Source organism: Dendropsophus ebraccatus, chromosome 6 (genome assembly GCF_027789765.1).
Source record: "Dendropsophus ebraccatus isolate aDenEbr1 chromosome 6, aDenEbr1.pat, whole genome shotgun sequence".
Classification (NCBI taxonomy): Eukaryota; Metazoa; Chordata; class Amphibia; order Anura; family Hylidae; genus Dendropsophus; species Dendropsophus ebraccatus.
The window spans coordinates 116,666,859-116,683,861 of NC_091459.1; the positions used below are offsets into that span (position 1 = coordinate 116,666,859).

At 46.8% G+C, this 17,003-nt stretch overlaps 1 protein-coding gene across 1 annotated transcript; it reads right to left on the reverse strand.

Moving 5' to 3' along the window:
• Positions 1-11,474: 11,474 nt before the first annotated feature.
• On the reverse strand, positions 11,475-15,996 carry ODC1 (ornithine decarboxylase 1). The gene is made up of 11 exons (XM_069975726.1): positions 15,827-15,996; positions 14,881-15,027; positions 14,579-14,722; positions 14,308-14,481; positions 13,916-14,088; positions 13,429-13,563; positions 13,156-13,321; positions 12,887-13,049; positions 12,686-12,801; positions 12,295-12,509; positions 11,475-11,914 (listed from the first exon to the last, which is right to left on the reverse strand). Exons 3-11 carry the CDS (start codon positions 14,678-14,680, stop codon positions 11,776-11,778), a joined length of 1,383 nt encoding a protein of 460 aa, XP_069831827.1. The 5' UTR covers positions 14,681-14,722; positions 14,881-15,027; positions 15,827-15,996; the 3' UTR covers positions 11,475-11,775.
• Between the last annotated feature and the right edge of the window lie 1,007 nt (positions 15,997-17,003).

Sequence of the window (17,003 nt, forward strand, 5' to 3'; positions counted from 1 at the left end):
CACCACTTTGACAGTGCCAGGAACGCCCAACGCACGCCTCAATAGACATCAAGGTTGGCCTGCAACTGTGTACAATTTTTTTTATTTTGACTCACCATGTATTTGAGTTTGACACCCCTGATCTATTGCTCCTAGTGTGGGGCAATAAAGCATGGACTGTGCACTTCGGCCACAGTTGCGAAGCCTAAACATAGACACTCATTTACAAGAGGTAAACCGAGCACAACACACATACTTCTCCCTTGGGATGATTTGCACATGAGATGGATATCTATATCATAAAAATCAAAGTCTGTCTGTTTCCCCCCCCCCCCCCTTTTTTTGTCTTTTCCAGTGGTGACCACTCGGTCCACCAACGATATATGGAAACAGAGTACAACACATTCTTCTATTATTTATTTTGATTATGCTACATAGTACAAAGGTACGATAATATGGGAATGCCTTTTTGATTCTTTGTATGCTTAATAGCCTTTCTCTCTTTTTTTCCAGATTTCTGGATGTTGAACATTCTAAAACCCAGGAGTGGGACATCGCAGACATCGTCCAGGACCTGAATTGGGGATTTTTTTTTTCATGCCTATATATCACTAGAGCAATTATTTATGATTTTTTATGGTTATCGTACTAGTATGTCACTCATTTCATTGGAGCTATCAAATTAAAAGCTTATGCTTTATTAATTATGCTTTGTCTATAGTCTTTAGTTTATCACAGGTCCATTATTGAACTACGCCAGTGTCGGTGTATATATAGGACTTAGGGATGGACTGACGGTTCCATTTGCAGACCCTGACGCGAGGTGGAAACACGGAGTGTTGGAAGTTCAGCACCCCAACTGCGGTGACTGTGGTGTCGGATTGGCATAGCAGAAGCACTATTAGTTGGCGTTTGGTCCGCGGTCCTTATATCCCAATATATGAGCCCCTTTACCTTCACAAGATATGGCCAATTGGTTCTTTTCCCTTAAATGTTTTACATACCCCATGTATGACCTGTGTTTCCCTCTTCATTATTATTCCTTTAATAATACATGGTTTTTTCCCAGTACGATACATGCTATTTATGATGAGTTCTAGTCAATATTTTTTGTTTTGATAGCTCTAATGTTTGGGTGACTAAGGGCATAGATGCCCTTACACAACATGGCATTTTTTTACTGCATATGGTGAGTGACGTCCTTCCGGACGGCGTCGCCCGCACGGCGCATGCTCAGACCCGATGCCAGACACGGCAGTCATGTGACTGGGTCCGATCACGTGACACGGGGGAGCGGCGCTGCGGTGTGACGTCATCCGGGAGGGAAGGCGTTCCCATGCCTGCAGTATCCCCGAGCCTGCCCGATGTATGTATACCCACATGGGTTTATTTGTTTATGTTATCTTTTATCATTAGTAAGAGCACCTGGGTAGATAGGGATCGCATTAGATAAATGTTAAAGATTTCATATTTATAGATTGCTATGCTACACGATCAGTTTTGTGTGTCACTTAGGACCTAGGTCCCCGTATATGCTGACACATTTTCTCCACATATACTAGTATGACATTTGATATTTTTTTATGCTTTGCAATAATTGATTTATCACTGATTGATTACTCACATTGATTATGCTGTGTGCTATATATATCTCGTTTACACTGTGTGTTGTACCACTGCTTGAGAAAGGCTAATATAGTACTAATAATGTACTGAAATAAACTTGGACACCTTTTTTGGATGTGCCGTCTTCTGCTCTTTTTTTGGATTGTGACCGTCCGGGGCCCGGTTGGTGAGACGTGCACCCTTTTGCTTAAATTTTCTATTGGTGCTGCTGTGCTTCCTTTTTTCCCTGCTTGTTGATATACCACACACACGCTGTATTGTCTGTCCAGACGCGTACTGCCTTGCTGAGAAGAAAAGGAGCAAAATGATGAAGGGCTTGAGATATGGCCCTCAGTTCCCGCGTATTGGAGGGGAGTTGTATCTCTTCTGATGTCCACCTGTTTGAAACCTGGAGATCTTCTAGGTGTGCTCCCCAGCCAGTCCCCGAGGCGTCTGTGGTGAGAAAAGTCCATTTTGGTTTTTCCAATTCCTTCCCATACTTGAGGTCCTTCCACCAAAGTAACGATCTCCTGCTGTTGATTGAGAGGGTCATCTGGGTGTCCAGAGATAGTAGAGACCTGTCCCAGGCCTGAAGCATCTCTGTCTGTAGTGTGCGCATGTGCCATAACGCCCAATGGACTGCGTCTACGGTAGAGGATAGAAGTCCCAGAAATCTCATGATCGTCCTTATGGGGACTTGTCTGGGTCTGGATAGAAACACCCATGGCGTATTCTGAGCTTTCTTTGTGGTGAAAGGAAAAGGCACATCTGAATGGTATCCACCACGAAGCCGAGGAAGATCTTGGAGGTTGCTGGTGTTAGGTCCGATTTGTCTAAGTTGACAATCCATCCCAGCTGTTGAAGAAAGAGAAGGACAGTACGAACCTGCGTGTGTAGGAGGTCGGTGCTCTCTGCCATGATCAACCAGTCGTCCAAGTAGTAATCTGAGCTCGTCCCTGTCGTCCCTGTAATCTGAGCTCTGCTACAATCAAAGAGACCACCTTGGTGAAGACATACGGAGCGGTGCTGATCCCGAATAGTAACACTTTGAACTGGAGATGGCGTAGAGACCCCTCTATGGTAACTGCGATCCTCAAATACTTCCTGTGTTGGTGCCAAATGGGGACATGATAATAGGCGTCCTGTAAATCTAGAGAAGCAAGAAAATCGTTTCTTTGCAGAACAAATTGAACAGAACGAATGGTGTCCATTCGAAAACGTTTCTTTATTATGTACTGATGTAACGCCTGGAGTAGTGGATCCACTGGACCTCCACCAGCGATGGCACTAACCTCACCAGGGAGCGGAGTCTAAGGGGCCGCTGGTTTTCACCAGAGCCCGCCGCAAGGCGGGATGGACTTGCTGCGGCAGGCGACCCCCAGGTCGCTACCCCTGGCTTGGTTGCTAGTGACGGCAGGCGAGGTGTGGCAGGAGCAGTAGGCAGGAGATGGTGCTGGCAGAGGTCTGTAGGCGTAACCGCAGGTGACAGGCTGAACACAGGAGCAATGAAGTGACAGGGGAGCAGGAACCAGGAACAAGGACTAGGGACCAGGTAGCGGATAGGAATCAGGAACAAGGACCTGGGACCAGGTAGCGGATAGGAAACAGGAACAACAGGGGGCTGGGCCAAACGCTATGGGAAGCATGTAGAGGCTCCAACACCTGTAGTGGGGCAGGGCTGGAACTTATAGGGAGTGATTGGTGCAACTAGCCAATTAAGGGCGGACTGGCCCTTTAAATCTGAGACAGCCGGCGCGCGCGCGCCCTAGGAGGCGGGGACGCGCGCGCCGGCCGGCACAGACGGAGACAGGAGCGGAGGAGAGGTGAGGCGCCCCCAGGGGCCGAACTAGCAGCAGCGCCGGGTCCCTGCACAAGGACCCCGGCGGCTGCATGGGGCAGGAGGAGGTCGCGCCGGCGGCCCGGAACAAGGGACGCCGCCGCGGCCGTGACAGTACCCCCCCCCTTTGGCCTCCCCCTCTTTCTTGCCTGCAGAAGGAGGCATCAGGCAAATCTTGGTATTCCGCTGGTAGGCCGGACAAAGGCTTGGCGGGCTCGGGTGACAACATAGAGTATTTGGGCTGAGGTGACCTCAGACACTGGTTGGAACAGTCCTGACCCCAACTGAGAATCTTCCCGGTTCTCCAGTCCAGTTTAGGGGCATGTAATTGCAGCCAAGGGAGTCCCAGGAGGATGGTGGAAGAAGAATGGGGCAGGACGTAGAAGGAGATCTTTTCCAGATGTGAAGTGCCCACCTGGAGGACTAGAGGTGCGGTCTGGTAGTGCACATGGTCGGTAAGAATCTCGCCCGTGACCAAGGAGATAGTCAGGGGTCTGGCTAGTGGGGTCACGGGTAGCCGCCATCTCTGGACCAATGTAGCTGCAATAAAATTGCCTGCTGACCCAGAATCGAGAAAGGCAGTAGTCTGGTGAGTTTGTCCTGAGGGTGTCTGGATGGAAACTGGCACAGACAAACTTGGAGAGGTGGCATTCACACTCAGGGAGACCTCTCCCACCGGACATAGGTGCTGGCGTTTCCCGGACTCTTGAGGACGTTGGGGACATCTCAGCCGAAAGTGATCCGAACCACCGCAGTAGAGGCAGAGATTCAGCTCCAGACGACGAAGTCTTTCATCAGGCGTCAGGTGAGCCCGTTCCACCTGCATAGGAATCTCAGGAGTCGACTGGGACTCCGGAACGTCAGGATTCTGGAAGACCGGCGCCAGCTGGTGATGGCGACGGGACAGGCCTAGTCGCCGTTCATGCCAGACCTCCTCCTCTCTCTCAGAAAAACGAGTATCGACCCTGGTGGCCAGTAGGATGTGTTCGTTCAGGGAGGTAAGTAGGTCTCAGGCGGAAAGCACGTCTCTCACCCGACTGGACAGGCCCCTCTTGAAGGTGGCTATTAGAGCGGCCTCATTCCAGTCTAATTCTGCCGCCAGGGTGCGGAACTGGATGGTGTAGTCACCAACAGAGGAGCTCCCTTGAGAGAGGTTGAGGAGAGCAGTTTCAGCTGAAGAGGCACGGGCAGGTTCCTCAAAGACGGAGCGAAACTCGACTAGGAAGGTTCGGAGATTGGCAGCAACAGGATCATCTCGGTCCCACAGCGGCGTGGACCAGGCCAGAGCTCTACCCTCCAATAGGCTGATGATGAAAGCCACTTTAGAGCGCTCGGTGAGAAACTGACTACTTAAAAGTTCAATATGCATGGTGCACTGAGTCAGGAATCCTCTGCACAACTTGGAGTCACCAGAGTATTTGCTTGGGAGAGCCAGTCGGAGTGTAGAAAAAGCAGCAGGAGGTGGTGTGCGCTGGGCTGTAGTATGCTGCTGTAAGGCGGCAGTGAGTTGCTGGATCTGCTGCGACTGTTGCTGGATTTGTTGCGCCTGTTGGGCGACCACTCGAGCTATGTCACGGATATCAGGCACCTCGCCGGGATCCATGGTTGGAGCCTACTGTAACGCCTGGAGTAGTGGATCCACTGGACCATCACCAGCGGTGGCATTAACCTCACCAGGGAGCAAGGCGGGATGGACTTGCTGCGGCAGGCGACCCCCAGGTCGCTACCCCTGGCTTGGTTGGTAGTGACGGCAGGCGAGGCGTGGCAGGAGCAGTAGGCAGGAGATGGTGCTGGCAGAGGTCTGTAGGCGTAACCGCAGGTGACAGGCTGAACACAGGAGCAATGAAGTGACAGGGGAGCAGGAACCAGGAACAAGGACTAGGGACCAGGTAGCGGATAGGAATCAGGAACAAGGACCTGGGACCAGGTAGCGGATAGGAAACAGGAACAACAGGGGGCTGGGCCAAACGCTATGGGAAGCATGTAGAGGCTTCAACACCTGTAGTGGGGCAGGGCTGGAACTTATAGGGAGTGATTGGTGCAACTAGCCAATTAAGGGCGGACTGGCCCTTTAAATCTGAGACAGCCGGCGCGCGCGCGCCCGAGGAGGCGGGGACGCGCGCGCCGGCCGGCACAGACGGAGACAGGAGCGGAGGAGAGGTGAGGCGCCCCCAGGGGCCGAACTAGCAGCAGCGCCGGGTCCCTGCACAAGGACCCCGGCGGCTGCATGGGGCAGGAGGAGGTCGCGCCGGCGGCCCGGAACACGGGACGCCGCCGCGGCCGTGACAACTGATTCAGAAACCTTAAGTCTATGATAAGCCTCCACTTTGCGGACGGCTTCGGTACAAGGAACACAGGAGAATATACACCTCTTCCCTGGTCCTGGAGAGGCACTTCTTCCAGTGCCCCCTTCGAAATTAAAGTCTGGATCTCTACCTGAAATATTTTGTCTCTAGGAGACTTGGGAGGTTTGGAGATTAGAAATCTCTCAGGAGGTAGAGGATCCATGGAAAGGGAGTAACCCTCCCGAACCAAATTCCTGACCCAAGGATCCTTGACTTTGGAATCCCTTGCGTCTGCAAAAAAACTTAGGCGACCTCCCACTGGTAGGCTGGCATAGTCAGAAATCGGGCTTTTTAGTTGGGGTCTTGTCTATTAGAGCCTCTTCTAGATGAATACGAACCTCTTCCTCTGGCGGAGTACCGGTACTGACGCATTCTCTGAGGGGTTCTCTCTCTACGAAAGGGCCTCCGAAGGGATCTCTGCTGCTGGGGCAAAGACTTCCCTTTTTTGTCTGAGAGATCTAGCATCAGTTTATCCAGTTCGTATCCAAAGAGACGACCAGGCATATATTCGATACTACTCAAAAAATTTTTAGAATAATTATCCCCATTCCAGGGCCTAAGCCACAGCGCTCTACGGCTGGCGGTGGCGAGTGACATTGTTCTAGCGGACAGGCGTACCTGTTGGCGAGCAGCGTCACACAGGTAGTCAACCCCCATATTGATATATCTAAAAGAGGAAAGAATATTCTCCCGCCTAACTTCTGATTCCCTTACGTCCCATTGGCATCACAACATATGGGGTCTTGTGATGCCAATGGGTCTTAGGGAAAACAAATTAACATAATAATTTTAGCTTCAACATCTTCCTGAAGGTTCATCAACCACTTCCTAAGTGCCACGCTAACCTCTGCTGCCGCTATGGAAACCGCAGCCTGAGCCGAGGCTGAAGAATATGTTCTTTTAAGTGATGTCTCCATACGGCAATCCATAGGATCCTTTAGGCTGTTGCCATCATCCGATGGAACAAGGGTTCTCTTGAAAAGCTTGGCTACCGCCACGTCAACCTTTGGAGGAGATTTCCATTCCTTCACCTTATCTTCAGAGAGTGTATAAAGTTTTAAACCTCCGACTAAGAACCGCGGCTTTCTCCAGTTTCAGCCATTCGGCCTTCATTGAGTTCAGTAACTCCTCACTGACCTCAAAGGCTTTTTTGGACGTGGACGGTCTCTTCCCATCATCCGGATGATTCTGAATCTTCACGCCTCTAACGAGCCTAGGAAACTTCTCTACAGGAAAGTAACATCTGCCCAGGTCCGGTTCCTCATCCTCAGAAAGTGAGGACTTCACCTCATCTATAACAGTATACTCTGTTGGAGAAAAAAGCTATAATAGCTACAGGCTTAGTAGTGTAATCAAACCTCGTAAGTAGACAGCTCACCGCGATGTCCAGCTGGGGAATACTGCATTGGCAACGGGCTCCTTCTTGCACGTTTTCTACTACGAGAAAAATGTAATTTTTAAGCACCGTCATACGCCTCCAACTAAGGGAACCAAAATTCACTTACTCTTGCAGTACCGTCTCCTTCAGGTCAGTAATGGACCTATTAATCCCGGATACTGAATGCTGCACATAGTCTTTTACCCAAATGACCACGTCTTGAACCGTGGGCTCCTCGTTATCAGGGTTTGATAGGGTAGGCGCACTAGGAGGCTGCTGACGACATAGCTGGCACTTAAGGTATTCCCATCCATCAGGTAAGGGGTTCTCTGAAACATATAACCTGATTGCAGCTACAGAAAAAAAACAGTAAAATAGTATAGGAAAGAGACTCACCACACTGGATGCAGGTAAGGTGTCTCCTTTTAGAGGGTTGTTTACCACCGGATCCTTCCTTGGAAGACATCTGTAAACACACAAAATTTCACCTGACAATAATCCTAAGGAAAACCAAGAGAAAAAAATACCTACAGTATAGGTAGCTGCAGCGCCTGTAGATAGGTTAACACACGGTCACAGTAATCTCCACCGCAAGGATGCTAGGGAAGCCAGAACTGCAGAACAGGCCACTTTAAATGGCGTCCGTGGCGCCAAAATTAGCCCCTCCCCATCCCGATTGGCTCCACCTAGTGGCTCTCACCTAAGGGGAGGAGGATCGCTACCTGTACCTGCTCCTCTATAAGACTCAGAAGACCGGAGGACGCCAGCCACAACAAAATGGCGGCGCCCATCCGGAGACCGGAAGTAGGACGCGCCGGACCGGATGTCGCAACCAGCGTTGATTCCGGGTACCGGCACGTTCAGCTCCGATGATTCCGACCAGGAGCACCAAGCCCCCGGCCTACTCTCGTCTGGTCCTGACAAGGACGAAAAAAGAACTGGAGGTATGGGGGCAGGGGGCCATCTTATAGCCTAGGAGGGGGTGGGGCTCAAGTTCATTAAAATTTCCTCTCGTCCTGGGGTCTCACATGGGCGGAGACACCCCATCTATTGTGAGGCCAACAGGACGTAAGGGAAAAGGGGGTTCTAGGTTTTGAGAAACAAAACACCCTAACACCTTCTTTGATCATTCCGCTTTATAAAAGTTTTAAACCCCATGGGAGACTTTAGACTCATATGCCCCATCCACATTGCCCCGGCCAGATTTACTAAGAGGCCTCTTAGTAAAGGCAGCAGGACCCGTGCCTGTCGCTGGACTCCAGAGCAGGTGTAGATTTCTGCATGGTTACACCTGTTTCCAGACATAAACCATGATAAATTAGGCATGGAAGGGGGCCATGTCCCCTTCCCACCTTGATGCGCCCTTCTCCCCTGCCCGCCTATCAGGCAACTGGGGCTTCTGTGGGGCATACACCATGGAAAGGGACAACATTCTATGCCTCTTCTGTCATGTGCCAGGGGACAATTTTGGTGCCCCCTTGTTCCTAACCGAGATTCTCTTCCTAAACTGGACCTTCTCTAGATCTCTCAGGGTCAACCCCAAGTCTCCTAGAAATGATCATTGAATTGTGTGTTTGTTCCTTCTAAAAGAAGGTGTGAGGACAGTACAGGTAAAAAAATGACATGATTAATGTTCCCGGATGAAGGAACCTTGGGAGAAAGGGTAATTTAGCAATACTTGGTAAGGCAGGAATTTGACATAGGGCTCAAGGGTAGACGGTGCCTAAAGCTCTCATTCTCTTAGCAGTGGTAATTGCTAGCAGGAATGTCACTTTCAGAGACAAGTATTTCAGGTCAACTTCATCCAGAGGCTCAAAGGGGAGAGAGCATAACCCATTGAGAACTACAGATATATCCCATTAAGAGATAAGTCTTAGGGTGCGTTTACACAGAAAGATTTATCTGACAGATTTTGGAAGCCAAAGCCTGGAATGGATTTGAAAAGAGGATAGATCACAGTCTTTTCTTTATGACCCGATTCCTGTTTATAGTCTGTTCCTGGTTTTGGCTTCAAAGATCTGTCAGATAAATCTGGCAGTGTAAATGCACCATTAGGAAATTAGGCTCTTACTAAAGCGGGTTATCCAGGCTTAGAAAAACATAGGCACTTTTTATCCAAAAACAGCATGACTCTTGTCTCCAGTTTGGGTTGGGATTTGCAACTCAGTTCTAGTGAAGTGAATGGAGGTTAATATAGTCACAGTGGGGACTCTCAAGGTGGATGTATAGAAACTTTTTCCCAGACTGTCCTGCCTAAATTAAAAAAAAAAAAGATCCGAAGTCTTTGTTTTTGCGACACCAGGTGTGTTTCACTCTAGTATAAGACTTCTTTGTGGAATCTGCTCTGGAATAAGACCTCAAGACCGCCTGTGCTAGTCCGCAGACTCTAGAACAGACTGGCCATTTAGTTTACCTTTTTGGGGCAAACTTTTTCTAAAAAAAATACTAGTCACTATATGGCAGCCATGATTCTACTTATCACGTATACTGTGGTCTGCAAGTCTTTTGGTTAGAGAAATGTCTCCCATTATGCAAAATTGCAAAACAATTTCTACTGGAGGACAGTCAGCTGCTGTTTTATAAACCAATGTACAACTTATGATCTGTAGAGAACCTCTGGATGAATATCAGGGTGGAGGAGGAGGGAAAGAAACAGTTTGGGGGTAAGGTTGAGATTTCAGTGGAAAAGCTGAAAGAAGCCATTTATCCCAGGAAAAGGAGGAGTCTGCACCCCACTTGAAGAATTAAGTGGGGGCTGTCCTTCAAGCAGAGGAATTTGTGATAGAACCTCACTTGGAAGCAAGAATGCCATGAGCAAGCTCGATGTGGCCTGTTTACAAGATATGCCACAGGAAGTAAGACAGGATCTGACTGGTCAGCCAGACAGCACAGCATGCCCATCATGAACCAGGAGCTTGGTAAGGTCAGCTACAGCATAAGAGTGAGCTAGCCCATGTTGGTTCCACATCATCCTAAGGGGCAGAGCAAGGGATAGATTTTGTTTTAACTGCAGAAGACAGGGTTCTAGGCAAGCTTTATAAATGGGGTCCAGGTGTCCACAAAAAGGTGTTGTATTGAGTGCACAACAAAGGTGGCCACTGCCAGAAGACTTGACTCTAGAGTCGAACATAGTAAAAAGTAATAGGGGTGGAGAGGGCTAAAAAATTGAATGCAGAAAGTCCCAGCCAGTACAGTGTGACAGCTCAAATGGCTGGGTTCTCTGAGCACAGATGACAAGGACTTTGTTTTTTTCAGTCTCACAGGAATGCCATGTTTCCCATAACTAAAGAATTGTAAAACCAAACATGTTTTGTACCACATCCCCCATCAATTTAGAAAGTTTTGACAGCAACACCAATGCTAATTTTAGGCCCAGACACTGATTTGTAAGGCAATTGCACAAGTTTTCCCCCTAACCGGTTATCTCAAGATTAACATGTTACCTCTCCATACAAAAGTGTGCTGGGTGGAGGACCCACCAATCATGAGCGTGTGGCAGAGCTCAAGTTAATGGAATGGCTCAGCCACTGCTCCATTCACAAAGGACAGTTTGATTGTATGTAGTTCCACTGATCATATGATATTAGGACTTCAGATAGTTTTTTTGGATAGTGCTGGGGGGGGGGGCAAGAATGCTGTATGTAGAAGGGAACCCAAACTGAACACAGCACTTGACTAATCTTTCTGAAAAAACACAGACAGTCTGCAGCTTTAATTTGCTCAGAACAGCCCTGTGTTGTCCCCTGCCACAGAAGAGATTAGGTTAATACCCAAGCTGGAATTTTACTTACCCTTAATTCAGAATCTTACTAGCAGCACTTTTCCTATGCATCATTTAAGAGACTGTTGGCTCTAGATCATGCTCCGAACAGTCAGACCATATGCTGAGCAACTGAATGCCATTCCACCCTGCCTTCAATGTTGTGTGCTGGAAGCTGAGCTTTGTACACAAGTAAAAGCAGGATGCTTTGTACAAGGTAAGAGACATGCATGCAGTTGCTCGGCACAGCCTATACAGCTGTTCTGTTCCAAGCATGATCTTAATCCCACAGAATCCCTTTAGATGCAGAAAGCCTAGTTTCAAGAGGAAACAGCATTTATTCTTGGCACATGGCTACAGCCTTGAGGGAATGCTCTATGGTGATTACAGGTATTCTGTATATGCAGTTATATATGCAGTGTTACCAGGTAAAAGGCAAGTGAATCTCAAATTTCTTCTTTTGGATATGTGCATAAGACACCAAGATTTATACCACAGCTCAGGTAGAGCGCCCCAAACTAGATCACGTTTACTATGTGATGAGATGGATAAGATTTCATAACAGACCACTCATTTTTACATTTTATTTGAAAAACTGGTAAAACATGAAGACCGCCTGCCAGTGCACAAGCTAAAATGCTTATGTGGCAGCAGTACTTCTTTAATACAAATTGAAAATAGAAAAAAAAAAAAAAAAAAAGTTTCCATAGGAACACAGATAATTGTGACCCCATCTCCCAGTCATCCATTTTGTTGCATTAATGCTGAATGTTAACTCTACAAAAGGAAAAAGTTAAATTATGGTCCCAAAAGAGAGTTCTAATACATGTAACATCTACACCTGCCTACAAGAGTTAAAAAAAATAAAAATCTATACATTGACGCTTGCTGAAGTACAGGCTGTAGTACCGAGCTCTATTCCACTTTCATAGGCACAGGATATGTGAAGAGCACTCAGGTCTGGCACCTCAGGGACGATTCCATGTTCTTGGATATTATGCATCAGTTGCCTGAAGAGAAACACAAAAAATTAATACCAACAGTTCATTTAAAAAAGTGACAAGCACTTCAGTTTAGAGCACCCTATACTAGTGCCTTGGGGGAAGGGGGCCCACCCATCTCAAGGTTGTTTGCAGCATTCCAATTAAGCTCCTGTCATTTCAATAGAATCAAGCTGCAAAACAGGAAACAGTGGTGCTGGAGCAAAGCACCCACTGATCAAAAGACCAAGGCTTAATGATTGGAAAGCTGTCAGGTGCACCCTGTTATAGCTTGTATGTCTATTACACTGATGGAAATTTGAGCCAAGCCATAGACCTCCTAGAATGTATCCTGGTCTATACAGATGGAACTACCCCTTCAGGTTAGTCAGTTAGGTCACATTTCTTACCAGTATGGCCTTGACATGACATAGAAGAGTGTTGGTCTCTGGAAGCCATTGAATGTTGAAGATGCAGCAACAGTGTAAGCTCCCATGTTCTCAAACAGCATCCAGTCGCCAACCTGCAGTTCTGGCAGGTCAAATCGCTCAACTATACGATCCAGGCCATCACATGTTGGTCCCCAAATGCTGCTAGAGTAGTATTTCTCATCAAAGTTTGGCTTCTGTAAAGAGAAACATCTGTTTAGTGAACAGCTTCATACAGGCCAGCATAAGATACAACTTCTTAAGGGCTTAGTTTTAATATTTTGTAAGATATACGGCTTTTATATTGGTTTTGTATGGTATTGCAGCTTCACCCCTTTCAATTTAGTAGGCAAGAAACTTTAAAAAGCCTTACCTTCTGCAGCACAGGCTTGACATGAGCGTGGTCGTACAAGATGCAGTTGAAAGATCCATAGACACCATCATTGACGTAGTACATAAGAGTTTTGTCACAGGAAGAGTCATCTTCATCTGAAAGATTTGCAAGATTAGCTTTAAAGGATATACCAACTTGTGTTTTCTTTTGTTTGTTTTAAACAAGATTCCTCAAACATACCATCAGATCCAGACTGTTCTGTCACCATGACCTTCTTTGCAATGATATTCACAGCCAGGGTAAAGGCAGAAGCAACATAGTATCTTCCAGGTTCTGCAATGATCTGCACTCCAGAGTCAACTGGGAAGTATTTGTCTAGAGCAGGATTTATTACAGATGTTACCTAAAAGAAATGTGTACATGTCAAGTACAGACCAAAAATAATGATCAACATTTTAGAGAAAGCAGACACCACGGAGATCCAGTCATTTGCAGACTGTTGATCTTACCTCCTCAAACTTTAGCTTGACATCTTCAGACCCTGGAAAGCCACCACCAATATCAAGAAGGTGCATATTGAATCCAAGCTCTGCTCCCATATCAAAGACGAAGCGGGCATCAGAAACTGCTTGCACGAAAGTCTGTGGGTCTGTGCATCCACTGCCCACATGGAAGCTAGTGTGGAGAAGAGAGGCAAGACATTAGAGGTGCACAATAGTTACCACAACAAGCATCTTCCACAGCTTCAGCCAAACAAGTGTAATTAACTCCAAGATCCCTACCTCACTCCAATGACGTCCACATTAAGCTCCTTTGCACGTTCCAGAAGAATCCTGCTTGTTTTAAGGGTGGCGCCAAATTTTACACTCAGGCGACAAACTGCTTTGGAGTCATCTGTTGCTATCCGCAAAACAAGCCTGAAAGAAAATAGACAAGACTTAATACATGTACCTATTCTGCATCTACCATTTTGACAAATGTAATAGTTTCTGGTGGACTACAACACTGATTAATAGCTGCAGAAATATGCAGTAAGGATGGTAAATGCTTCTCTAAAAGAGGATACCATGATCCATTTTAGATTAATGTCTGGGGCTGGTAAAGCTATTACCTGCAGTCTACATAAAGCATATTGATTCTGTTGTATCTAGCACTCACAGCCCTCCAGCTGTAGCAAGCCTACAATTTCCTGGACAGCCAAAGCATTGAATTGTAGTTTTACCATAGCTGAAGAGACGCGTTACACACACCTGATGTAGACTGACTTACTTGGCATTGGGATGATTTCTTGCCACCTTCATTAATTCCACTTCACTGTCGAAGGTCATCTTCTCCACACCACTGCTAGCAGCATACTTGATCTGGGAAACTTGTTTGCATGGGTTGGCATAGATTATTCTTTCTGGTGGAACACCGATACTCTGGACAAGTTGTATTTCAGTCTGGAGAAAAACAGCAAGATCATTCTATTAGTGTTACACCTACAGCCTTAAACATATGCTGACTATTTACACATGGTGACAGTCATTGGCCTAACCTCCCCAACTATTCAACCACTTGGCGGACAGGGCAAGTATTCTCAATAGGAAAAAGGGATACAAGCCAATATCAGACCCCTTATAAATTCAATAAGCAAATCCGTTATAGAAGCCAGAGCTTACCTTGCTGGCACAGTCAAATCCAGCCCCCAAAATGGACAGAGTCTTCACAACAGCTCTGCTGTCATTGCATTTCACAGCATAAAATGGAGTTACTCGTGGGAGTGCTTTGTACCACCGCAAATGCTTCTTCACAATATCACCAAGATCGGCAACATAGAAGGCATCCTTATCGTCCTAGGAATATACAAGATAAAAGAAATTTAATAATCAGCTTGAGCTTTCTGGAAGTTACAACCAACCACAGTAGAAGCAACACTGAGAAGAAACTTACGGATAAGGACACTTCATTGATCTTCTGCTCCAGGACATCCCGGGCAGTAAAGCCTTCCTCCAGGAAGCTGAAGTCAAAGTCTTCGTTGCTGAAGCTGTTCATTGTCTCAACGTAATAAAAGTCACAAGACTTAAATGCAACAAACTGCAAAAAAACAAAAGACTTGTTACAACTCTATTACAGAACACAAGGAATAACAATATATATATATATATATATATATATATATATATATATATATATATATATATATATATATATTTTTTTTTTTTTTTAAAGTTCACGGGCTTGAAGCTACTTACATGGACAAGTTAGAGATGGGGTTTATTAAATAGAGGGCGTCAGCCTTGCGCCCAAGGAGGCTCTCCGGTGAAATAGAAGCCTGGTAAGTATAAGACAAGCCCTACGCTCTCAAAGGAGCCGTTCTTAACTGCTGTGCTGCTGGCGTTCTGCAGAGAGAAAAGATTCCTTAGTCATCACACATCTCCAGATGTTACATCATTACAATCATGGAAAAAAAAAAAAAAAACCTTGAAATCTTATCCCCTGCGTCATGCACCCAGCCCATTCAATGAATGACCCACCCGCCCCTCCTCCACCCAGAGGAAGATGCCTCGTGTCACTAACGGGCAGAGGCGGGCCTCCCCGCCTGCGGATGTCACCACCCAATCACGTCTCAAGCCGGCTGCCAGTGTACATTTCTATTGGCCAAAGCCACTTTCTGCACCCCGCACCTGACAGCATGTGCTAATCTATGACAGAAGAGTCAAGTCATCCATGACCATGGAGGAGGCGTCGTGGCCATAAGACTAAGAAACCGATCTGTAATAACACTACAACCCTCATTGTGCTATGACAGTCACAGTCATAAAGGGAGTCCTAGCTTTGCAACAGCCACATGATAGAACATTATCTTAGAGGGCTCCTCTATCCATTATAACACACTGATGTCCTATAGACAGCCACATGGTGGTCTCTAGGGGTTAGCAACTCTTCCTAAATAGCTATAAGCTCACTACTAAACTTCTAGCATATATTACAATTACGGATTTTATACACTATTCCTATACCACCCACCCCCATTTTATTCAAACAGCCACGTGTACAGCACCCCCCATACTACTAAGGAACTACAGGAGGTCAAAATGACCAAAAGTCCTCAAAACGCGCAACCTTCCCCACTACACACAGAGAACCCCGACACCCTCACAGCCCAGCTGTCCCCTAAACACAGTGTGATAAACTTACCTTAAAAAGCATTTACGAAATCTGTACCCATCGAGGCACCAAAAGCCCAGGAGAGAAGAAAAAGGTAATCCCACGGAGAAGAAGGGAAAAGACGAAAAAAATGAGATCCGTCCGGTGTAAGAACGCGCTACCGTCCGCTCAAAGGGCTGACACTGAATGAGTGAGAAGCGCCGGCTCTCGCCGCCTTTTATAGGCGGGGCCTGCGTTGTCAGGACGACGCGCCAGCTCAAACCAGCGCTGATCGGTTTACTCCGGGAGCCGGCTCCAGCGAGCTTGGCGCGCAGCCACTCGGCTATTGTGACGTCACCGTCCGGCCGCGGTCGGGGCTGCGCTGGCAGGAAGCAGGGAGGGGAGTGTGTGAGGGGAAAAGTACGTATAGAAATGTATAGACCGACACGTGTGGAGAGATATAGATTTATATTACACGTATAGAGATATATACACTTATATTACACACCTGTATAATAATAACGGCTGTAGATAGTGACTGGAGCCGTCAGTCATGAAGGTTGTGTGACAGGATTCAGTAGAGGTGGCTCTAGTTCACATTGTCCAATGTCGGCGGCTCTTTGGAGCTTCCTCACTTCTCAGAACTTGAAGGTTTTATGTAAAAGTGTGACCTGACTAGAAACCGTGCACTATAGCCGTGTTCACACCTTCCTATCTACATTTATCAATGAATAGATGTAACTGGTTTACATTAGGAGGCATCTTCCATTGGAACAATATTGGTACCAACAGAAGTCAGTGGGTCGATTTTTTTAACCCTTTACACTCTCGATAATTGACGTCCGACAGATCTCTTCCTCCCCGATACACATGGACATTAGGTACAGACGAATGTTCATACGTTCTTTAATGGGACAATAGGATCGGGCGACAAAAATCTGGCACCTCCGACCCTTCTATCCATCACCCTCATCTGTCAGTGAGTAGTCCTCTTTTACTGTATTTAGTATAAGGTGTATATAGATGAAGCAACGGTTAACATGAACCCTGTCACAACAATTGTGTCAAGGAACTATTTTAAGTCAATTAGAATGTCGAGTTAAACACGTCATTGTGATCAAGTTAACACAGGTTACATCTGTAGGTAATGCTGCGTTTACACGAATCGATAATTGGCCCGATCGTACAATTAACGATGTCGGAGTAACGATTTTTTTTTTCATAAGGG